Source organism: Podarcis vaucheri (genome assembly GCF_965113315.1).
Source record: "Podarcis vaucheri genome assembly, chromosome: 1".
NCBI classification, from domain to species: domain Eukaryota; kingdom Metazoa; phylum Chordata; class Lepidosauria; order Squamata; family Lacertidae; genus Podarcis; species Podarcis vaucheri.
Genome location: NC_138759.1, coordinates 58,740,724 through 58,765,736, shown reverse-complemented (window position 1 = coordinate 58,765,736; position 25,013 = coordinate 58,740,724). Strand labels below are relative to the sequence as shown.

The 25,013-nt window shown below is 41.3% G+C and overlaps 1 protein-coding gene across 2 annotated transcripts in view; it reads right to left on the bottom strand.

Annotated features, from left to right (window-relative positions):
- Positions 1-3,929: 3,929 nt before the first annotated feature.
- The window catches only part of PAMR1 (peptidase domain containing associated with muscle regeneration 1), a 48,211-nt gene continuing 27,127 nt past the window's right edge, over positions 3,930-25,013 (bottom strand). For both annotated transcript variants that reach the window (XM_082237610.1, XM_082237611.1), the window contains exons 6-12: positions 24,752-24,859; positions 12,945-13,115; positions 10,862-11,074; positions 9,066-9,132; positions 7,648-7,880; positions 7,270-7,562; positions 3,930-5,352 (exon numbers count right to left, since the gene is read on the bottom strand). In XM_082237610.1, the coding sequence (XP_082093736.1) occupies positions 4,816-5,352; positions 7,270-7,562; positions 7,648-7,880; positions 9,066-9,132; positions 10,862-11,074; positions 12,945-13,115; positions 24,752-24,859 (1,622 nt within the window). In that variant the 3' untranslated portion in view covers positions 3,930-4,815. The remainder of the gene's footprint in view (positions 5,353-7,269; positions 7,563-7,647; positions 7,881-9,065; positions 9,133-10,861; positions 11,075-12,944; positions 13,116-24,751; positions 24,860-25,013) is intronic.

Sequence of the window (25,013 nt, the reverse complement as noted above, 5' to 3'; positions counted from 1 at the left end):
TTACTGGGTTTTTTTCCTTTTAGTTTAACCTTGAATATATGCAAGATGGGACCTTTCAGCTTTTCTCAGAACCGTGTTGTATAGCTTGCATGGGAAGCTGAAATTCCATCTTCTACCCAACTATTAAAGATACAGGAGTCATGTCATCTTTTCTACTGAGCCAGCCCTCCTCACCCTTCCTCTGGCAGAGGCTGTATAAAAGCACAACAACTTAAGAAAACCCTGAAAACTTTTTTTAAAGAAAATGAGCAGGAACTCGGGGAGGGGACACAATTTGGAATGGACAAGGGGGCTTTTGGAAATTTATTGATGGAAACATAGTTTGGGAAATATAGTGGTACCTCGGGTTAAATACACTTCAGGTTACATACGCTTCAGGTTACACACTCCGCTAACCCAGAAATAGTCCTTCAGGTTAAGAACTTTGCTTCAGGATAAGAACAGAAATCGTGCTCCGGCAGCGTGGCAGCTGCAGCGGGAGGCCCCATTAGCTAAAGTGGTGCTTCAGGTTAAGAACAGTTTCAGGTTAAGAACAGACCTCCGGAACAAATTAAGTACATAACCCGAGGTACCACTGTAATTTAGAGTAGGGCAGCTGTACACAGGGAAGAGATGAAGCGTCTCATTTCTCTACTCCAAGCCATGCTCCTCTTGAAACCTCTCAAATTTTTATAATGACAATTTAGATTCTGTTTCATGTATATTTGTATAACAGAGAATCATAGAATTGTAGAGTTGGAAGGGACCCCAAGGGTTATCTAGTAGTAAGGCCCCAAGTCCTATCTTAAAAGGTACAGTTAAATATAAGATACACACACACACACACACACACACACACACACACACGAATAGTGAGATGCTAGATTTGCAGCAGGAATAACCTTTGCATGCCTTTTAGACACTTCAAATGCACTCTCTGTAGAATGCTAGGTTCTACATCAAAGCCTGCTTTCATTGAAAGATTTTGTTTTATGAGCCAGCAAAAGACTCTCAAGAATCAAATCAAATTGTGCAGATCAGCAAAGGGTATGAAGCAGCTCTCTCTACACTTTGTTCAAATGGCACAATTCTTTTTCCCTTGTCAAACACCGTTATCAATCTCAGCACTTCTCTTAAGAGGATCTAGACTTCTATCAGGGTTTTTGTAATACAAACGGGCTTTTCCCTTGTTTTGGGTTTAACTTGAACCCTGTGTCGAAATACACCCTGACCCAGCACTAAGATAATCAGGTGCATTTGACACAGCCCCTGTACTTCTAACAGCTGCATGGCAGCTTACAATGCAATTATTGAAGATAATTAAATCCTATTCTCTTTTTTCAGGGTTGGGTAATCTGTGAGCCTCTAGTTATTGTTGCTGGACTCTGACTCCCATCAGCCCCCGCCAGCATGGCCAATGGTCAAGCATGATGAGACTTGTAGCCCAACATCTGGTGAGCCCAACATCTGGTCAAGCATGATGAGATTTGTAGCCCAACATCTAATTCATCTACAATAAACAGCAAATCATCTAATCCATTAGTCCATCTACCCAGGATAGCTGCCATAATTCAAGGACTCAGGGAGATAGCCTTCCTAGCTCTGCAACCCCATATACTGGGGATTGTATTTGGAAACTTATTGCCACAAGTGCATCCTCTAAGCCAGGCATAGGCAAACTCCGGCCCTCCAGATGTTTGGGACTACAATTCCCATCATCCCTGACCACTGGTCCTGTTAGCTAGGGATGATGGGAATTGTAGTCCCAAACATCTGGAGGGCTGGAGTTTGCCTATGCCTGCTCTAAGCAATATTATATAGTCTTTACTTTCATGAGTTGGGTTATTATACTAGTACAGCAGAGTATTTGACATAGCCTTCAATAAGATTGTTCAGCACTAAACTGTGTTAAGTAAGCGAGAGTTTCTTATCTGCTTGAAGATGTACATGCAAGTGATGCAATTTCCTTTGCAATATATATACTTTTGGAATATATATACATATTTGCACATTATTTGTGATTGGGATAACACTCCTCTGTTTCCTGTGCCCTCTGTATCAACCTGCCCACCTCCCAGCCCACTGATATGCCTTAAAATAAGTGATTCCTACAGAAAGCAGTCCATTTTTATTGCTTGATAATTGCTGTAATAATGACAAGTGACAGCAAAATAAAACAATAACTCACTAACACGCTTTCAAAGGGGAAATCAGAAAGAGGGAAAGGAAACATACAGCCAGATTCTGTACAATTTTACTCAGCAGTAAGTCCCATAAATTCAATAGGACTTTCTCCCAAGTAAGTGCACATGGCATTGCTGGCTAAAGTTTCAACACTGAACATGCTTATTTGGACACAATTCCTATTGAAACCAATGAGACTTGTTTTTGAGTAAACATAGAGCAAATGAGGCCATCAAATTGCAGTGGACCATTTAGAATCACTTGAGAGGTAGATGTCTTCGGGTACTGGAAAGAACCTATTCTGTGCTGAAGCCTTGCCACATTATTATTATTTATTGAATTTATACAGCAAAGGTCATCTGTCTCTCAGTTTTTCCTCTTGGGGAGTCACTTGCTTGAAGGCAATACAATCACTATGGTGAAAAATATGTGAAGGAGACAAAGACACATCCCTCCCCTTTATTTTATAAATGGAGGCAACTCCTGGATAAGCAAAGGCATGCCATAGTAAACAATTAAATTCCTTTCTCAAGCTGCTCTTCACTTCTGTGCCACTAAGGACCCACAAACACATTTAGATGAATTTCAAACATCTAAAAAATAATGTAAATGTAATATCTAACTGGAAAAGAGAACTTCTGATGTTTACTAGCAGTTAATTCATAGCATATATGTTCTTTGTAATTGTCAATAAGAACATTTTTCAGGAGTAATTTTCTGTTTGAAAGTGCAGTAAATTGAAATATGAGCAACATGTAATTGATGAGGGGAAATTAAGTAATTAAAAGCTAAAAATGGTCATGATTCTGAAAATGCTTCTGTGTATGGAAATTGAAGAGAATGCTATTTATTTATTTATCTATTTATTTATGTGTTTGATTTATTTAAAAAGACTTATATGCTACCCTGAAACTAATGTCTTCAGATAATTCCACTACTAATTTCCTTTCACAAGTATAAGTTTCAGACCATGTTCAGATAAGAAACACTTTAAAAATAGGATATCCAAATATGTTTTTTGTTTTCTATCGACCAGGATTGCACAGTCTTATAGTACTGGGTAACCTGCTTGGGTCTCCTGAGAACCAGTGCAAAATGATGTTCATGAGCAGTTTCTATGACTGGAAGAGGAAATGTCAACCCAACAATGAAAATAAGATGCCAGAGTACAAGGGTTAGTCTTCAGGAGCTAGTAAGGCACTAAATACCTGAAACAGAGTCTATTTTGGAAGCACAGAACAGTGAACCCTGGTGTTTGTTGGCATATATTATTATTTCGATTATTTCGATGATATGGACCATTCTCTTAGAATGTTGAATATGGAGGACTATAATTCAGTGGATTAGATCAAAGGTTTTCAAAATGCATTCTTGCTTGGAGGTTCTCAGGGGTTCACTGCTGAGAACATTAGCATCAGCAGGGAAACTTGCCTGAAAGATACTTTGCCCACCCCTAGTGACACCCCCCCCCCCGCAATGTGCAACCTCGAAGTGTGCTCAAGGCATCAGTCTCAGTGTTTGTGGGACAATGGCCACTTCTCCTCATGAACTGACTAGGGGTCCTGGAACTTGTCCCAGAATCCTCTTCTATCTGTAGGTGTTCAACTGCAGACACATTAAGTCAATGAGGAAGGGGATCCATCAAGACAGAACGTTTGAAAAATGATAGAATTCAGTGGTCTACATTTTTCTGGTTCTACCTGTCCAAAGAGAGAAAAACTATTTTTGATCGATCAGACTCAGAGGAATAAATGGTAAAGTGTTGGTTTTCAGGTTTAAAAGAAACCTTTGTTTATTTGAATGTGTAATGTACTCAGGAGGGCAAATAATACAACATAAAATACGGCAATATAGATAGCTTCTAAGTGACCATAACAAATTCATCCAACCTCCTAATTATCTCTTTCCAGCCTCATCTCTATCTCAGACTCGGATGAAAATAATTCTAATTGTTTCATTCAGGTGATTGTTAAATATAGATTGAAGACTGCTACTTCTGGTCATTGTATTTTTTGGTACAACAACCCACCATCCATGCACGCCCTACTCCCACCAGGAGAAAAGGGGGCAGCTGAGACATGCCAACCCATCTGCTGTGTGCAGAGCCTCTGGCACAGATGAAGTGGTCTGGCTTGATAGCTAAAGGTAAAGGTAAAGAGACCCCTGACCATTAGGTCCAGTCGTGGCCGACTCTGGGGTTGTGGCACTCATCTCGCTTTATTGGCCAAGGGAGCTGGCATACAGCTTCCGGGTCATGTGGCCAGCATGACTAAACCACTTCTGGCGAACCAGAGCAGCGCACAGAAATGCCATTTACCTTCCCGCCAGAGCGGTACCTATTTATCTACTTGCACTTTGATGTGATTTCGAACTGCTAGGTTGGCAGGAGCAGGGACCGAGCAACGGGAGCTCACCCCGTTGTGGGGATTCGAACCGCCGACCTTCTGATCGGCAAGTCCTAGGCTCTGTGGTTAAACCCACACCGCCACCCGCGTCCCTCTTGATAGCTAAACTGTATCAAATTGCTGAGACCCCTGCTTCACCAGGTGTTCCATCAATGGGGCGACAATTCTAAAGTATCAGAGACTGTGAGAGAAATGAATATATTTAACATTTTTTAAAAAAATTGGAGGGGAGGGTGGGGGGAGTGTTTCATTTCATGTTCTTCTCAATCCAGTCTTTGAAAGGGATGGCTCGGGTGTAGCCGGCATAGAGTTCTAGGCTGCATGTTTTATCGTAGCCCCAGCTCACTAACCCCATGAGATGCCAAGTTAACTCCGGAAATGATTTTCCTGGCAAAGCTATAGCCGCAATGCCTCCAGTCTCAGCAGGGCAGATGTTGGAAAAGGCGGTGGGGTGCTGCTTGGCACAAAACATGCTCTCGGTGACGCTGACCTGGATGCCGTTTTCCTCATACTGCTGCTCACACAGCAGGGAGTCTACCATCTGAACAGTCCCCATGCGGAGGGTGTCATTCTTGTAGCTCGGATCAGCAACATCTGTCAGGATCTTCCAGCCAGTGATCATTATCTGCAAGTCATCCGCGGGTGGATCGATATCACGTATGGATGCCAGGCATATGGGTTGGACACGGCTGCTGATTTTCCCTTTGTCCAGGAGTTTAATGAGAGCAATGTCGGAGTCGAGCAAGATAGGGTCATAGTTAGGGTGAACTATGATGGCTGAAATCTAGGAAAGAGCCCAGAAATAGTCAACAAATTATAACGGCTTCATTTTCAGTTCACCATTTACTTGAAATTATTATTATTATTATTATTATTATTATTATTATTATTATTATTATTATTATTATTATTATACTTTCCCCCTGAAAGGGACTCAAGGAGGCTAAAATAGAAAGAGCTAAAAAAACAAACCAGGGGAAAAGCAATCATTAAAAAATATAAATATTAATAGAATACTACTATGTGCGATCTGTTAAAACATACGATAAAAACATTGCAGCACCAAGCCAGTTAAAACAGTCAGTTCCCAAAAATGTGTTGGAACATAATATATACAACTGGGAAATTCTGAGGTGTCTCTAGTCATTGTAAGGTGGTCCCATTGCTGCTGGTGACTCATTGTCATTATTTAGAAAGATCTTTTGGTAGATTACACTATTGAATAGGAAATCAAATGGCTATTGTTCTAACAATACTTCATTCACCAATGGAAATTAATTTGGGGAAGGCCCACATGTTTTCATTTAGACTGTAATTTCTGTAGCAAGTATTTTGTACCAGTATTTTGTAGTAAGGTCATTTACACTGGACAGGTCTGCATACATTTCACAGCTGAATGGCAGAATCCCTTGCAAACATACTGTGGAATGCTTCTCAGAGACTGGCAGGGGATGGAGGAATCACAGTATTGGAAGTGCAAAAATTCTGCATCTGCAATGACCAGGGCCAGGAGAGGGGAAGGAGAGGGAATACTCTGTAGTGCAGAACTCCCAAGTGTCTGGTCTGGGTAACTAGAAGAGAATGTGTAGAGCCCTCAGACTTTTTAAAAAAGTTCTTGATGCCAACTAGAAAATTTCTTTAAAACCTTGGCAAATGAAGGTGAAGATTTTGCAATACCAGGCAATCCTAACAAGTAGAGTGATCATAGCAATGTATAGGCCTTCTGCCTACAAATGGGTTTCATGGTAACAAATAGCTGGATAGGAAATTGCCTGAGATGTTATCTTATAATACTTCAAGCTGGTAAACCTACTTGATCCAAATGACAGCTGAATAAACCTTCCAGCAGAGCTGACTAGGGACAACAAATTTACAAGTTCAGCTTTAAGCTTTCAGATTTTCACTGTTTTTTCCTCCAAAATGCAGTCAGCAAATGAAATGATGCACACAGTCAAGGGTATACTGGATGCCTGCCTTACTAAATATATTTTCTAATTAGCACTGGCACTTTTTTTTAAAAAAGCAATCTCATCTAAGATGCCAAACATTTAATGAGGAAACTGAAATATAATCACATTGTGAGAGATTATAGAGTAGAATAGAAATATATCCCATTATATTGTATTGTACTGTATTATTATTATATTATATTATATTATATTATATTATATTATATTATATTATATTATATTATATTATTATATTACATTATATTACATTACAAACACACACAATGGAACACAATCATACAGCTTTTGTTGGTAAATTTGATTTAGACATTATTATTTTAAAAATACAAGTGATGTGCTAATCATAGTCATGTACTTAAAACATTTTTTTTTTATTTCTTTGCGATTTTAGTGGGATCTACCACCATGTAAGTATAGTCGTACCTTGGTTCTCAAATGTAATCCATTCCGGAAGTCCGCTCAACTCCCGAAACTGTTCGAAAACCAAGGCGCAGCTTCCCATTTGGCTTCCAAAAAACATTCAGAAACCAGAACACTTCTGGGTTTTGAGTGTTCGGGAGTCAAAACACCAAGGCGTTCGAGAACCAAGGTACGACTGTACTTACATTTGCAGTCCCCAAATAGTTTCTCTGTTTCAACACAGAGTCCTGAATGTGTAGCAGTCCCTTTCTGTAGGCCTTTGCACCTGTTTGCACATGCACAGTGTCATGGAGCCTCAAAGCCTTACTCACCCGCAAGTTCTGTATGGTCTTTTCGTCTCTATCATCATCTCTGTAGAACTTGCCGAGAACGACTTTAATGTCTGCTGCTTTGAGAACAGTGACCTTCCCCAGATTGGTGACGCAGTGGGCTGCCACCACAACTGTGCGCTCGTTTAGAAGGGCCCCGCTGCAAATCAATATCCAGGCCCCTTTTCTGTGACTGGGAACCTTCACCCCATTGGGTCTCCTATAGATGGCTGCTTGCCACGGCCATCTGGTTGAGGATGTTTTTGGAACAGTGGTGTTTTCTGCCTTTCCACAGACTATCATAAAAGAGAGATAAAATTATTATTGCTGCTGTTGTCTTGGTTTTTCTCGAAGGTATTATATGTTTCAGAGGCTTCTTACTTGGGATGCATGAAGGAGCTCTCCCGCTCCACTTCCCTGTTTTCAGACAGGTTCTCCGGCTGCTTCCCAAACGACGATAGAAAGGAGAAATGCAATCATACTGAAGCTGTGTGTGAAGATGTTGGAACCCTGGAGGTAGTTCTCCAAATGGTAGTAATGGTTTTTTGGTTGGGTATACGTCCAGCTTCTGCTTGTTAAACGTCGATGAATAGAGCCGATGCAAAGGGGTTTCTCTGTTTCGATACATAAAGAACATAGGAATATCACCCCAAACCTGTCATCACAGTGTTTTATGGCACATATAAGCAAATGTTTAATGCAGGCATAGCCAAACGTGGCCCTCCAGCTGTTTTGGGACTACAATACCCATCATCCCTGACCACTGGTCCTGTTAGCTAGGGATGATGGGAGTTGTAGTCCCAAAGCAGCTGGAGGGCCAAGTCTGGCCGTGCCTGGTTTAATGGGTACAATTCAGATAAACTGTGCATGTGCTCAAACCCTACCGAAGTGATTTAATTGTGTCCTTGTAGCCAATAGATTTCATTGCTCAGAATCCAGCTCAGAGCTGGATGTGCAGTGGGTTTAATCATGCCTAACTGGGCTAGATTGTGGCAAGTGGATCTAAAATTCTTTGGAATGTGTCCAGAAGGGATCACCAATTTTGGGGGGGTGAGTGGGCACATTTGGAATTTTGAGAAAGTGCCATGGACTCCAAAATGGCTGCTCAATCTAAAAGTGCAGAAAAAGAGACAGGACCATAAAATCTATGGCCATGCCCCCACTGGTGGAGTGGGGACAGACATTCAAGTGCTGGGAGTTGTGTGTGAGGATCCTTTATAAGCTTACAGCTATGAGGTGGTCCTGAGCAGGCTTCCTCAACCTCGGCCCTCCAGATGTTTTGAGGCTACAATTCCCAGCATCCCTGACCACTGGTCCTACTAGCTAGGGATCATGGGAGTTGTAGGCCAAAAATATCTGGAGGGCCAAGGTTGAGGAAGCCTGGTCCAGAGCTTACCTTTAAAATAAATCAGTCAATTTATCATTAAAAGTAGGATCTTGGAAGAACCTTCCTTGCCACCATTTAATCTCTTAGGTTTCACTATCAAAGCTGCAAGAGATCTATCAGCAATCCATAGGAAAGTCCTGGGATGTCTCGCCTGCTGCATTATTAGTTACAATGCTTACTGATACAACATCTGTGACCATCTCTACCTATAGTATGTATTGTCTTGTGGGTAACTTCATCAGTTTGGATGTCTATACCCAGGGTACCCCCATCTAACTAGCAGCCATTATTTCTGGAACATCAGTGTTGTTCATGCAAAGCATTTGGCAGGATGCCCAAACAAGCTAGGACACATAGGAAAAAGGTATCAACATTGCTAGTTAACACTGTAGTTAAGACACTGCGATCTCACCTTGATTGAACCTGCATTGGGAGTACTTTCTGTCTCACCAGGTCAGAGATCTTTGGCTCTCTGCAAGCTAGGGGAAAAAAAATACAATGTTCCACAATGCTTTTCCATGCTCAGAACTCGAAAGTTATGTTTCATATACCTGTCCATCCTTTCCTTTTCCTAATAGCAATGTCTCAAGATGAGAGGCAATCAGTATACAAAATAGCGGCACCTGAATTTTCTTTTCAAAGCAGCTACCGTATTTTTCCGTCTTTAAGACCCCCCTGTGTATAAGACGAAATCTATTTTTTGAGCCCAAAATTAAGAAATAAATATTTTGAACATTCCGTGTATAAGACGACCCCCAATTTCAAACTTAAAAAAAATGGGAAAAAGCATAGTCTTATACATGGAAAAATACGGTATTTTCAGAGAGAAGTTTAGTCGTGCATGTTAAATGTATGTACATGTTAAAATACTGTAAACTAGCTTGAGTTCTAGATCAGGGATGGAGAACTGGTGGCCTTCCAGATGTTATCCGACTACAACTTCCATCAGCCACAGTCAGCATGGCAAATTGTCAAGGATGATGGGAGCTGTAGTCCAATAGCAATTCGGCGGACAGAGGTACCTACCTTTATTTGGATAACTATATGTTAGAAATGACACATTTGGTTTTTATTTATACTTTTCAAGTTTATACATTTCATTAGTTTCACAATCAATTTAACATTTCAAAGTCTGACTTCCTTCCCCCTTTTGCGGTTCTTTAAATTTATTTTTTTATTATCTTCTGCATATCCAAATTCATTTAATTATCTACTTTAAATATATACTCTTATGAAACTGCAGGTTATTGCAATAATCCTACCAGTGTTCTTATCTGTAAATATTCAATCAACCATTTCCATTCTTTTATAAAAAGTTTGTTATCTTGATTTCTTATTCTTCTGGTAAGTTTTGCCATTTCTGCATATTCCAGAAGTTTTTGTATCCATTTTTCCTTTGCTTCTTTCCACTTTGGGGCGAGTAGCATTCCAAATGACACATTTGGATCCAGTCTAATTGTGAAATCCACTGAATGAGAAGTAAATCCCACTGAGCTCTATGGACCTTACTCCCTAGTAAGTGCGTATAGGATTGCAGCCTGGTTACATTCAGTTCCCATTGAAATAAATGGGATTTAAATATGACTTCCTTCCAAGCACGTATATTGAAGATCACACTGATGGCAGGGTGGAAAGCAAGAGGCATGAGCCTGGAGGGAAGTCTGGCAGGCAAGTGAAACTTCAGCACAAGAGTCAATGCCAGAAGGCAGACAAATACAGTAAATGCCAACAGTTGCCTAGACAATGGTCAAGGTTGATCTGGAAGACACTACAATCCTACCAGTCAGTGGAAACAAATATTGGGGGGGGGGGGTCACCGGAGAATGAGAAAATAATTGAGCCATGGAATCTCCTTACCTGCAGCCCCCCATGGCTGACCACTGAAAGCCATCAAGTACAAACCAAAAGTGCCCTTTCTTTAGCTTCTGGTGCAAACATTTTGCAGAAAATGAGTTTTTGTCATTTCTTGTGCATATGTGCACTTTAAAAACCTAGAAATACACATCTGCTGGAGTAGATGCTAACTTCACTGAGAGCAATGGAGGATGATTGGCAAAAACTGTCTTCCTCTGCAATGGGTGCCAATCCATCCTTGTATTGATATTTGCCAGGAAGCAGCTTGTATCTCATATGTCTCAGCTATAAAACTAAGCCAATGTAAAAAACAACAACAAATGTTTAGTTGTCATAAAAGGGATTGTAAATTACCTTTAATGCAAATTGGCTGTTTTCCTGACCATTCTCCATTGTCTTGGCAGGTCCTTTGCTCATTGCCACTGAGAATATAGGAGTTATTGCAAAAGAATGTAATGACTGCTCCAATTTTTGCATACCGGCCGTTCATCCATGCAGTACCATCCATCATTTTCTTGTACCCATTGAGTGGAGCACCAGGATCAGAGCAGTTTCTATCTTCTGTGACTAACAGCAAGGGGATACATTTTATTTTTCCATGCAGAAAGTATTAATCCTGACCATCAGATCATTCCACGGTTTATACACCTATTGTACACTGCCATGCATATTATTAACTTTCCTTTTATGAGCATTAAAGAAGTAGTAATTGCAACTGCAAAATAACACTACAGGTATAAACAGTTTGATCTGATAAAATCTAATTCCATTGAGAATTGCAATGAAGTTACTTTAGCCAAGCTAGGTGTGATTTCCAGATGTTTCAGACTTCAACTCCCATTAGCCCCAGCCAGCACAGCTGTGTTGGGGCTGATGGGAGTTGTAGTTCAAACATTTCAAGGACACCAGGTTGGCAAAGGTTGTTCCATTGGACCATTGCATTCCATAGTTGCATCCAGCAAGTGGTGAACCAAAAGTCAAACTGCAAAAACTAAGGATAGAAGTTGTCTTTCCACAGTTCATCCACAAAAATTGCACAGTTTGCAACAACACTGCCGTTTGATTTATTACTGCTTGACTGGCCATAATAATAGCAGATTAATGTGGAAACAGATCAGACTTGTGAATGAACTCATGCAAAATTGACACTGGGTAGTAATCCATCCATTTTTAGAGGAGTGCTCACCATGTGATCAAGAAACTTGTTTTTTATGCACATGAATATACTGGAGCTCTTTCTAGCCTTAGCATGTGGCGTGTTCATTATCACCTGTCTCTGCTCCCCAATTACTATCTCAGTGGGGCTCTCATTTCTTTGGGTTGGCACTCAAGCCCAGAGCCCCAGAGCTTCAGCGACTCCTAAAATGTCAAAGGCAGTACCGCAGACACTGGCTGCAGCTTCTCATAAAGAGAGATTTGGAAAGGAAAGAATTAAGAAGTAAATTGCTCTTTATATTGCGCACAGGCAACTTGGGATGTGCCATATAGCTGCTGGTGGCCTTGGAGGAATGTGCTTTAAAAGCAATGGGAGACTTACTAGAGTTTGAGGAAGGTGGTGGCTGATGGAGAGGAGGGAGGATAATGGCATATCCTGCTGAGCATGGAGAAACAGGGATTCACCTACACATAATATGGTCAGTGTATGCGTTTTCAATCATGAAACTTAAATGGAATATTGGAAGAATCTTGAAAATGGCCTGCCAGATGTGCGGCTCAGATTTGTATCCAACTATTCAAAATGGCACTTCAGCTGTTTTCCAGCCATTTCCAAGGAATGCATGCCAGTTCTGACTTCAAAATTCCAAGTTAGCAAATAAGGGCTGTGCACCTGTACATTTGGACCGGTATATTTGTTAGGCTTTTAAAGAAGTGCCACAAGCGCAAAAGTCTCTTTGGCATCCAGACTACAGCTGTCCATGGCGGCAGTGACCCAGTCCACTTCAAGCCTTGTCCCAAGCTTGAAGAAGAGACCTCACAATACCCTTACCCAGAATCCCTTGCCAAAAAGAGCAAGGAAATAGTTGGATGGAATGTTTTCATTTTTCTTTCTGGCAAAGACCAATTTTGCCCTCAGCGGGGAAGGAGAAAAGCATCAGCCACAACATACAAAAAATTGAAAAGGGTTTCCTTGTATCTCTACCAAGGGTAAGCCCTTCCTTTAAGGAAGAGCAGCTGATGCCAAGTGGAGCAAGACGTTTTAGGAGCACAGGCCAAAGCCTGCCAGGAGCAGGCACTCGTACTCGCTGCAATAATTGGAAGTCACTACAAGCACACTCAGGCTTCTGAACAGGTGGCCTCTTATGAAATGGGACCATGTGAATGAATGTCACACTATTAATTCGTCAACCTCAAAATAGCGTGTTGGCTTTGCTGTTAATTAGTCCTAAATGAAAATAATAATGGTTGAAACTTGATAAAAAATGTAAAGCATCCTTACCACATTCAGAATGATGTTTTGACCAGCTCCCATCCAGCTGACAGTCAGCAACACGGCTGCCTTTCAATGTGTAACCTGCGTTGCATTTGACGTAAACCTGGGACCCGTATTTAAAGTCATCTCCTTCCACAAAACCATGAGCAGGAGCACCTGGAGTCCTACACATCACCACTGACAGTTCAGATATTTCAAAAAAATCCACTTTATTACAAAAACAGGGCTGTGTTAAGTTGATTCTTTACTTAGAATGTAATAAAAATATTAAGAAGGAAGAGATACAGAGACAAAAAAAATCAAAATATTGAGACTGCTATACATAATTCTTTTTTATATAAAAAGCACACACTTCATTCCAATCTACCAAATTCCTGACGTATCTTTCATCTTAAATACTACCACCTAAGTAATCCGATTAGTTACTTGACTTAAAGCATGAGTATACAAGTTCTTGAAGCAGTAGGCCCTTAGGCTTTCTGTACTCATCTGTGACCAGGTTCGCACGACACACTAAGCAAAACCATGGGTTAGCGTGATACCACTGACTCCCAAGGAAATCACAGAAATTTTACTCCTTCCCAGGCTCTTTAAGTCACTGAGGTGTGGCAGCTAAGCCATGGTTTTGGCTTAGTGTGTTGTCCAATCCCAGAACCATGGTCAAGGACCCTCCTTAACCATGACTGCAACCATAGGACAAACCTTGGAAAAACTATGGCTTAGTTGCCATGTTATACTGATGCAAAAAGCCTACTTGTAAGAATGCTACATAGGGCTGCCCCTCCAGTGAAGAGGAACAAGGTATCTGCCCCATTTGGTGGATCACTATCAAAGGGCAGCAAATGCCAGCCATTTCATATGTTTATTAGCAGCAGCTATAAAGGCCACCACATGCCAGAAGTTCCTGGACTAGCCCTGTATGCTTTATGACTTTGCTACCATCAGGTTCGTATTGGCTGCCTTGTCATTCTGCCTGATGAAAAAGCAAATGCATCCAGGACCTTCTCACCCAGTAAAATGGGGGCAACACATGCTGTCTTGTAACCTATTGTAAGCCCTTTCCTTCTCTAGAGCGTTTCCTGCAGTTTCTCTGCAGCTTGATCCTTTTTCGGTCTCATTCCTGCTTTGTGCAAGAAAAGCTCTGAAGCTGGTTTTGAAATGAGTGCTGCTGCCTTGTGTGTTTTATAGGAAAGTTTTTCTTTCATTGTGTGAATGGTTGCCTGTCGGGTACATGAACCTGATTGATTTTTCCCCTCTTCAGATCCCTCTGTGCATTCAACAGAGTTTTAGCCAAGGACAGGATCCTTGGCTAAATATATATTTTTAAAATGCCTTTTAAGAGTGTCCCCCGCCTTCAAAGTCAATTTAACCTTTGCAGCTGCCTATGTGGCTCTAGCTGGAAAGAGGTTTCAGAGAGAGAATGAAATAGTGGAACATTCAGTACATATCTCCACTTGTAATGACCATATTCTGCTGGGGTCTGATCCAAATGGGAGAAGTCACACTCAAATCCCTTTAGAAGCACCACCAAACTCTAAGTGTTGGGTTCTCAACAATGAAAGAGTGACCTGGATGGCTGACATCTTATCCCATGCCACAAAAGAGTTACAACTGTATCATCATTTTTCAGCAAAGAGTGGAAATAATCCTGTCCAAAAGGATGGTCCTATCCAACCACTACCAAGCACATTTAGGTCCCATTAATTCCAAAGGGAAAATATTGAGGGCATGCTTAACTGCCACATTAAAATAATGGGACTTATTTTAATGCTTTCTAGCATATAAGTCCCAGGAACCAATAAAAGTGATACTATGTCTGTGTCACTGGTGCAGTCAGTTAAATTTTGCGGAACGTTTAACTATACAAGACCTTCCTCACCAGAGTCCTTCATTATTTCTAAATATTCAGCACTGGTAAGAAGTTTCCTGTGTAATACAGATTAAAAGACAAGTTTTCAGTGCTGCAGGAGAATGAAAAGGCAACAAAAGTAAACCCAATTAGGTGAGGTTCAGGCAGCAGCTTCGTACAGAACCACCATTAAGTACAAATGAAAGTATTATTAATGTGAATGAAGAACATTCTGGCCAATGTCGATTTTTATATTTTCACTACATGGCATAGGAACATAAGGAAGGTGCCTTTTCCTAGGTTATTAGACTGTTTATCCATCTAGACCTCCATGGTCCTCTGTGATTGGCAGTGGATCCTACACAGACCACATTCACGCCATACATTTAAAGTGCTATGATAACACTTTAAACAGTCATAATTTCTCCCAAAGAATTCTGGGAGCTGTAGTTTGTTAAGGGTGCTGGGAGTTGTTAGGAGACCCCTATTGTCCTCAACAATTCCCAACCCTCTTCCCAGGGAACACGGTAAGACATGTGGAACCAAGCTGTATCTCTCAGGCCCCATGTCATGCACATTTTGTGCTCACAAGGGATAAGGGACTGGACCAAAAGAGTTATTTTGGTCAGTCCATACAGCCCTCTTCCTGATTGATGAAAGAGTGCCAAGGCAGAAAATGTGAGGGTCTCAAAACTATACAAGTCCACGAGTGTGTGATAGGATTTAATACCATCCTTGCCTCTTTTCTACAGATATTCATTGATTTCTTTTTCTTACAATGAACTATATTTAATGTTCTATGTTATATTTATGTTCTGTGGGTATTTCTAGAACTCAAAGACAGTCTAGAATAAATGAAGACAGAGTATCTGAATTTTTAAGTGAAGTATTCTGGGTTATTAATAACCAAGAGAATAATTTCATTCCTTTCTTCCTCAATTACTTATGGGCAACATTCCTCAACTTTGAATTATTTGCCATTTAGAAATAGCTTCTATACTCAATTTGCTACGGAAAAATTGGATTACCTATTTAAAACCACTTTCTTCTTCTGCTGAACATTCCCCTATTAATCCTTTCTAAATCCCGACTGTTCTTTACCCATGTTCCATTACTTCCCTGCATAAATAAAGCCTACTTTTCTTTTTCTGGTCTCTTTCCCCTCCATTATTCATTGCTAAATAATACATAGGTTAATCTCATCCACCCACATCTCATCCATAATATATCCCATAGCTAGATAATCATTCTTTGTCTTCAGTATGACCACAGATATTGACATTTGCCACCTATACCTCTGAAATATGGCCCACAAGAGGCTATAAAGAATCTGATCTTGGTGAAATCCAGTGTGAATTGACCTGAACCAAGCCTATCAGATTGGAATGTGGATTAGAATGTAGCTATCTGTGGGATTTTACACTTCTCCAAATGTTGCAGCACTGCTCTTGGCTCAAAAATTTCATCATAAGACAATTTCAAATGTGTATTTTGAGAGAAAGTGTGTTTAAAACCATGCATTTGTATATGAATTCGAATGCAAGTTTTTTCTTATAAATATTCACAGAGAAATGCAGAAATGGTATAAAATGTACAGTACAGAATGGATGAACGCATGGAAAAGTGACTTGGATTAAAAACAGAGAGTGATCTGTCTATCCCAAATAAAATTGCCTTCATGTTTTTAGGGGCAGACCTTGGTCTTTCAAATTTCAGTGGTGCGCTGTGCAAGGCCAAATTTGGCAACCCCGCCTCTTGCCTCCCATTCTACTCAATTCACTATGTCATAGTGGTGACGCTCTGTGGTGCCCCATTGGTTCGGTACCCAGTCTGATGGAACCGGGCGCTCTGCTCTACATCCACCTGATATTTTCAAGGTATTAATATGATCTTTTAAAACATAGAATTGATTCTAGAGAAAGTTGATCTGATCACTCTGTGACTGCAGCAAAGGATAAATACTGTAGGAATTTCCAATCACAGAAAATTTCGGGATAGTCTGTCTCTCTAGAACAAGCATAGGCAAATTCGGCCCTCCAGATGTTTTGAGACTACAATTCCCATCATCCCTGAACACTGGTCTTGTTAGCTAGGGATCATGGGAGTTGTACTCCCAAAACATCTGGAGGGCCAAGTTTGCCTATTCCTGCTCTAGAACAAGCATAGGGCAAGGCTGCCTGGAAAACAAATGCTTCCATATGTGGCAAATGTGTGTTCGAGGCACTTCCACCACACTTTTGAATGTCTGTCTTCACGCACACTTGGACAGTATTCCTCACTCGTGCCACGTACACAACATGGAAGGGAATCTTGTAGTGATCACCGAGCCTCACAGTATATTTTCATCCATGGATTTAGAGTTCTGGTTTGAGCAAAACATCCTTTTCTGCAGTTATCCCAACAGCCAGGAATCACCAGAATAAAGCAATGATGTAATCCCAGCAGCAATGAAAATCCTTTCATGCCCTTCCAGCCAAGTGGAACCCACCCCAGTGTCTTCCAGTTCCATGCGTCTGTGAATGAGACAGTAACCATGTGAAAGTATGCTTGGGTCAGCCACTGGGATGTATTCAACCGGAGGCAATTTGGAGGCTGTTGCTTACAACTAGCCACTTGATCTTTATCAGCATTGTTTGAATCCCTTAGAAATCTGTGTCTTTGGATACAACCTTTCCGGTTATTTGGTTAACCCATTTAATTATAGAACTGAACTGGTTTGCATATAAGACTGGGCTGAATGAAAACTATAAACGTCCCCATCAAACTTCACCTTCTCGCTCTATGCTTCTATCATTAATATTGTGAACAGGTTCCAGAAGGTAAGCACATAGGAAACACCACAATAAACAGCTGATTAAAAGGAAGATTGTGGGGCTGAATAAAGGATGGTATTTTCTTTAAATAATAATAAAAGAACAATAAACCAAATCTGTATCATGCCCTTTCCCCACTTACCTCAGGATAGCCTGGCTGAGACATTACTGGGCTGTTTTATTTTTGTTGGGGAGGGGGGTGCCTTCACTTCCCCCAAAAAATGTTTTGGTACATCTACAAATACCCAAGCCTGCCAATCACTCCCAATGACAGCTAATCAATATTTTGTTGTTATGGAGTAAGGTTGCATGTGATTAGGAAGTATCCTGCCAATGCTATGAGTTACTATGACTTTATTGAATTGTATTCATTGTTTTGATGAAGTTGTTGTTGTTTGCTTCAAATGCTATTGTGTTTGATATTATAAGTGACTGCAATGTGTGTGTGTGTGTGTGTTTTAAAGCTCTTGTGGTTATTGTAAGCTGCTTTGAGCTCAACATCTGCTGTTGGGAAAGCGGAATACAAGTATAAAATCAAATCAACCCTCTGAGATGCATAGGTGGTGTCATTTTGGTTGTGCAACAATCCACGTTTGCAGAATGCATTTGTCATTAGCATAAAGGATTTAGGGTGGGAGGAGTGTTTAGGAGAGGGGAGCAACATCCCTAGCTGAAATAACCCTGAGGTGACATTATTGAAACGCCCCATACTAGATAGACTGTAGTTTGGCTGCTTTGTTTGGAAGCAACAGACACTTCTGAAGACATGAGCCCCTTACAACAATCCGAGCAGGACATAATCTGAATAACCACGGCCAGATCCAGTTCCTCGGTTGGGGCATCAACAGAATTGCTACAAGTATGCACCTTTTCCTACCAATAATATTTAAGCCAACAGTTGAAGTTCATTAATAATCACAGCAACACTAGAAGTAATGCAAATATGTGGAGGGAAGCCACCATATGCCTTAATTCAAGGTGACATAGTGAGTCAGTAGCAGAGCTGTGAAAGTTGAGTTTTTCCCTCTGGATTGTTCTGCAATTCCAAATACAGAATTGGAGCCTAACCTTCCTGACTGCCAACACACACACACAGAGTTTGCCTAATGACATTACCATCAGCCTGCATGATTTGCCACAGTTTCAGTAATTCTGCCCTGCTTTCCTTTTCAACAAATTCATCTCCCAGATTGCAACGTGATATATTAAGCAATATACCTTATGCTGCATTTTGCAATGCCAAGAGGTCATCAAATTTTATTTCACTCTGAAGATTTCAGGAGCAACCTTGGCTGTCATTTTCAGAATCCACGCATCCTTGTTCTCAGCTCATGGATGAGAAGCTCAAAAGGAAAGGGATTAAGTAAGACCTCCATTACACGTTGCTTGGTCTTTGAGGTACTGGTCTCAGGGCAGCAGTCACGACATAGGAAGTTGTCATATACTGTACTGAGTCAAGTCAGACCACTGGCCAATCTAACTCAGTATCAGGAGTGCTAGCTTGGCCCTGTGACTGGGGATGCACGGGGCTGTAGGTGCCATGTAGTGTGCATGGCCCTGGTGCCAAAATTTGTGGATGCTCCACAAATTTTGTGGGTGCTTGGGCACCCAGGGCCCCAGGGAGCTGGCACCTATGCTCAGTATTGTCAGCAATGACTGACAATGGGTCTCCAGAGTTTCAGACAGGAGTCATTACAGAGGAGGGTTTAGGGCAGTGCAGCCAAAGAGGGCGCTTTCTCAGACCCCGGTAGACTTGTCCTGCTTTGGGAAGGAGGTGTGAGGGCTCTGACAGGGTCCTAGAGTCCTCCTTCCTCCTTCCCAAAGCCGGGCAAGCACCCCTCAGCTACCACTTCATTGATGTCAGCAGGTAGGTGGTGTGTATTGAATTTGAACTTATTGCTCCCTACTTCTCAATCCTGTTTGTAGATAGCGCACCTCTATATGCATTGCTTGGGAATTCAGTCTGATAACTTCCCTAGTATATAATGAACAATTGCATTCTGAAAAGGTTGATATGGTGGGAATGAGATGCTGTATGAAATGTATGCAAAATATAGGGCGATATATTTTTGGAACATTTCAAAGTGCCTTTGGCAGGGCATGCCACTAGTCCTCACAGATTTGGCATGTGATTTATTCCCTACTACACACTGTGAATCCCTGACAGCGCAATCCTATACATTTCCACTCAGACGAGTCCCTTTGAGGTTTACATTCAGGTAAGTCTTGCAGTCTAATCCTATATACATCTTTTCAGAAGTAAACCCCATTGCTTTCAATAGGGCTTGTTCTCAGGTGTGTACAGTATAGGATTTCAGCCTTATTCATTTTTTTAAACAAACAAACAAAAAGATTTTCCTCTGTCCAATATTAGGAAGGCATGTTCAATTTTGGCACTCAGTAATTTCAGGTAATCACATGAACATCTCCCCTTTATCAGTGCAGCTACATCATAGCAGTAGTCTCACAATACTGACTCTGTAAAGATTAATTTCTCTCTTTAAAGCAAACAAACCAAAAACAACAACCATGTTCAATACCCTACAGAGAGCAGCTGTTTCTACTTCTCCTGCTGCCAGAGGCTGGGAGGGTATCCCTTTTAAACCCATGAGTCAGTCGGCAAAGACAAGGAAGCCCCGAAGAACTGTCTTTCTGAAAACCTTGTGTGTGTGGCTGAGCAATGGCAGTGGGCAGGAGTCAAGCACAGGGGAAGGACCAAGAGAACACTTTCACAGGCCTATCCTGGAAAAAAGGGGGTGATGCTGGAACGACCCAGGAGCTGCTAGTGATAGCACAGTACGCCACAGTTTAGCTCAATGGAGCACCCTTCATTAGGATGCAGGAGAAGTGTCAAACGGCTGGCAAGGGAGACTGGGAAGCCGTAAAGAAATGGAAGTTGGATCTAAGCAATGAATTCCCCATTCAATACAAGATCCCAGCATTTACTCAAGGACTTGAGCTTGCTGGGCTTTGTTTCAGACAAAGGTGACAGGAAGTCTCAGAGCAAAAAAGGGTCAGAGTCCCTCGCTTAGAAGGCCAGCAATTCCCTGGGAGGCCCACTGAGCCAGAATGCTCTGCACCCCCTGAGAGGAACACAGTACACCACTTGAAAGGGGGGAGGAGAGGAGAGGAGAGGAGAGGAGAGGAGAGGAGAGGAGAGGGGGAAGAACCATTTCGAGCCTGGTCAAAGAGAGGCTGAGCAAGGATAGGACTGTATTCCACATATACATAACAGGGGTTAATAAAGCACCAGGGTGGGGTGGGGGAAGGGAGCATTTATGCTAAAGATTTCCAAAACTTTGGCTACTTACAGCCTAAGTGTCCAATCTGACTGTGGGTAGAGTTTGTTAAATTGCTACGAAAATACTTTGGGTTGGATTCAGACTTCGGCTGCATACGCACAGCTGCTTTTCCAATGTTAGAAAAAGGCACTTCTGGAAATATACTAGAATATCGCAGAAATGTGCCTCTCATTTCTGTGTTATTTGCTTCCAGAAAAAAATACCCATTTGTAAATAACTTTAAAATGAAAGCTAAACCTGCACTATATTCCACTATATTTCCAGAAGTGGCTTTTACGTCAAGTGAAATCTAAAAGATAATTAAGAGTTAGGAAAACAGGAAAATGGAATAAACTACTGTGTGAATGCACGCTTTGTCATACTTAAACACACTGAAAGCAATGGGACTAACTTAGATCTGGAGTCAACTTTTGCTTGAGAGCCTGGCAGGTTGGGTTCGTGTTAATAGTCACAGGGCAGCTGATATATCCGTGGGTGGAGGGGTCCTACTGGTAAGTGGCAAACAGTCCTGTACTCTTCTCTTATCCTTGCTCAGGCTGTCCAGCAAGGGTTCAAGCAAAGAGCAGAACAACACAGGCCTTGTCCACACACACATTTAATGTGCATTTGCAGCTCCTTCCCCACTGCAAAGAATTTGGACCTCATCCACCTGATGCTCCCCTTCACCAGCCCCCTTACCACTTCTTCCAATTTATATTTAGAACTGTTTTGAATTTGCAGCTGCTCAGTCCACGTACGGTTGCACTAGCCAACTGTGCCAGCAACTTTCCATCTTGTTGCAGCCCTTTAAGCACCAGTTTAGTGCACTTTAGTTATAAATTACAAAGCCCATTGCCTGGCTATAATGATAATGGAGACAGACGAGATCTAGCTGCAGCTTCTAATAGTTTTCTTTTACATCTAGGGATTGAGGCTGGTGGGCTAATTAGGATGAAAATTAGCCCATCCAATTTGCTCTATTAATATAGGACTGTGCATCACTTGAATAAGGGGTTGGGGAGAATTCATTGAGATCCGTCCCTAATGCTAACTATTCATACTTTTAGAATACATCTGAAGGCAGCCCTGTTTAGGGAAGCTTTTAATGTTTAATAGGTTATTGTATTTTAGTGTTTTATTGGAAGTCGCCCAGAGTGGCTGGGGAAACCCAGCCAGATGGGCGGGGTATAAATAATAAATTATTATTATTATTATTATTATTATTATTATTATTATTATTATTATTACAATTTAATTTGACAGTAAGCACAGAGAAGAATCAGGGGAACCCAGTGCTTTTTTATGGACATTTTGTGAATCTAACAGGAGAAGAAACTATTTAAAAAAATATTTAGCTTCTTCTCTAGCACGGTGAATCACCAGTTCTGCTGCTACCCCTGATGGCAGCCTCATTTCCTGTCATGGTGTTTCCTGAGTCTCAGACGGAAGCGAGTGTTTAATATGTGAAGCAGTGTGGAATGTGGATGTGTGGTGTTTTACTTATGAAAGTTTGGCCTCATTGAGTATTTCAATATGAGTATTTCAATATGAGCAATGCATGTTCTTTGTACTTTTGCCCATTTACCGTATTTATTTTCCCCGATTTGAACTATAACTTGGGGGGTTACTTGAGTCAAAATGAGAGTACCCCTAAATATTTTTAAGGGAAAAAAAGCTCTGGGTGAACCAATATTGCATATGCATTACATGAGGATGGAGATAATACCTAAAAGTGGTGGGAAGACAGACAATTCCCTGATTCCTCAAATCCACAACCAGGATGATAGCACTGGAAAATTAACAATGCAGAGTTAAGCCATTTCAGTTGTATGATCTCTAGGAGAACTCTTCCATTTAGGGTGATATTGCAAAGGTGTCCTCCACCCTCTGAATCCCTATCTACCGAGGTAATGCAAATACCTGTGAAGCAGGACCCAATCCACCTACTGCAACTCAACCACTTTGCTTGAAGGGGCAGCATCCCAGAAGGCTTCCCTTGCAGTCATTGTCCTACTTCCCTACACCCCAGCTGAAGTTTGTAGGTGGGACAATTCCTGGGTCAGCTATGGGGCTGGTGTAATGTGCCATCAATAGGGTGTGTAATACTTGACTGAAGGCATATAATATCCAACGTATGGATGACCTCCCCTGTGTTGCCTCTGTCCTCCTAATGTCCATGCCCTACTTCAGTCCTCTCACTGGCAGAGTATTCCGACAGCATATCCTGGGCCATTCTGTCAGGATGTCTGCCAGGACAGCAGTTCAGCTAGCACAGTGAGCTTCATGCAAACCCTATAGCCCCTCAGCCAATGGATCGTCAGTATAAAAGATTCTGCCCTCAATTTTCTCATTTCAAAAGCACTTCTTTTTGTCTGTCAGGAAACAGTCTCTCATATCAGCAGGATCTGCCTAGAGAAAAGCTACAGTATATCCACTTCTTTCAAAGACATGGAATAAAAATGTTCCTGGCTTAGTTTTGAAAGCATTAAGCCAGACAGAAATAATTTTAGGTTCATGATTCTCTTCTATGTATCAAAATAAAGTTGGGACTGTTTACCCATGTACTACCCAGGAAAAAAATGTTCAGGTTTTGTTTGGTAATACCGAAGGAAATCTTAAAAATGTGTGTCAGGAGTGAATTTTAACAAAGACTGCCATAATTCTAAGACATGGGTAGGCAAACTAAAGCCCAGGGGCTGGATCCGGCCCAATCGCCTTCTAAATCTGGCTCGCAGACAGTCCGAGAATCAGTGTGTTTTTACATGAGTAGAACGTATGCTTTTATTTAAAATGCATCTCTGGGTTATTTGTGGGGCATAGGAATTTGTTCATTCCCACCCCACCCCACCCAAAAAAAATATAGTCCGGCCCCCCACAAGGTCTGAAGGACAGTGGACCAGCCCCCTGCTGAAAAAAGTTTGCTGACCCCTATTCTAAGATCTTTAGAATTTAGATAGCTGGGGGGCACACCTCAAGTCTTTTAGCATCTTATAGAACAGGATGATCAATATATTACCCTCCCCCCAATGTTCTTTTGTATACATCATGAGGTATTCATGTTCTTCATTAAAAATGCACTCCTTTATAGAGAATGGTATTATTTAAAATAATACATAGCTATACCCTATTTCAAGGGTTTCAACCTTTTTGGCCTGTTGGCACAACTGGAATTTTGAGAAGGTGTCATAGGTGCCAGTCACACAATGGCTGCTGTGGGGAACTGGCAATGACAGTCACATCTAAAAGCAGAAAAGCAGATAAGAGCACAAAATGATGGTTCCAGTTGCTTGACAAATTGGCCTGCAGGTGGCGGAGGGAACTGGCCTACCAGGCAGAAAAGCTTCCCCCACCCCAACTTAGCATTATGTATGAACCCTGCCCAGCAGTTTACAAACTTTGGTTTGTTTTAATCAAGCACTCTTGCTTAAGCATGGTTTGTTGGGCAGCCCCATCTTAGATGTTCACCACAGTACAAAGGTACAAGGCAAGGGCAGTTAGAAAACAAGGCAAACTTTGGAGAAGCAAGCCATCTGTGGGACAACTCATGCTTAAATTGAGGTTTGTTAAGTAAACCATGGCTTAGTTTTATGTGTGGACCAGGCTATTCTTTCTTCAGCACCTTCCAAAGCATTATTCATGTTCTTGTTATTATCATTATTAGCCATTGCGTGCCAGTTATCAGACTCCATCAGCCTGCTGGCCTGTGTTCCTTTGGGAAGAAGAGCAGGATATAAATTTTAAACAAACAAACAAACAAACAAACAAACAAAATATTCTGTATAGCAATGCTAAGCATTAACTGAAAACACAATAATTCAAATCAAGCTCATGTACATTCACATCCACTGGCATAGGGATGTATGTACTCACAGCTTTCACAGCGGTTCCCAGTATAGCCAGCAAGGCAAGCACATTTGTAGCCACCAATTTTATCTAGGATGCAGGTTCCGTCATTCAGGCATGGAGAGGAAGAACAAGCTGGAAAAAAGTATAAGGAGGATCATAAAACAGCTTCCTTCACCTCTTTCATCTCTTATATGCGCAGCCATCCAGGTGTGAAAAACTTTTGTAAGAGAACGTATTTTCACCGAATGTTCCTGTTTTTAAGTGGTAATGTAGACTTATGCTGTGA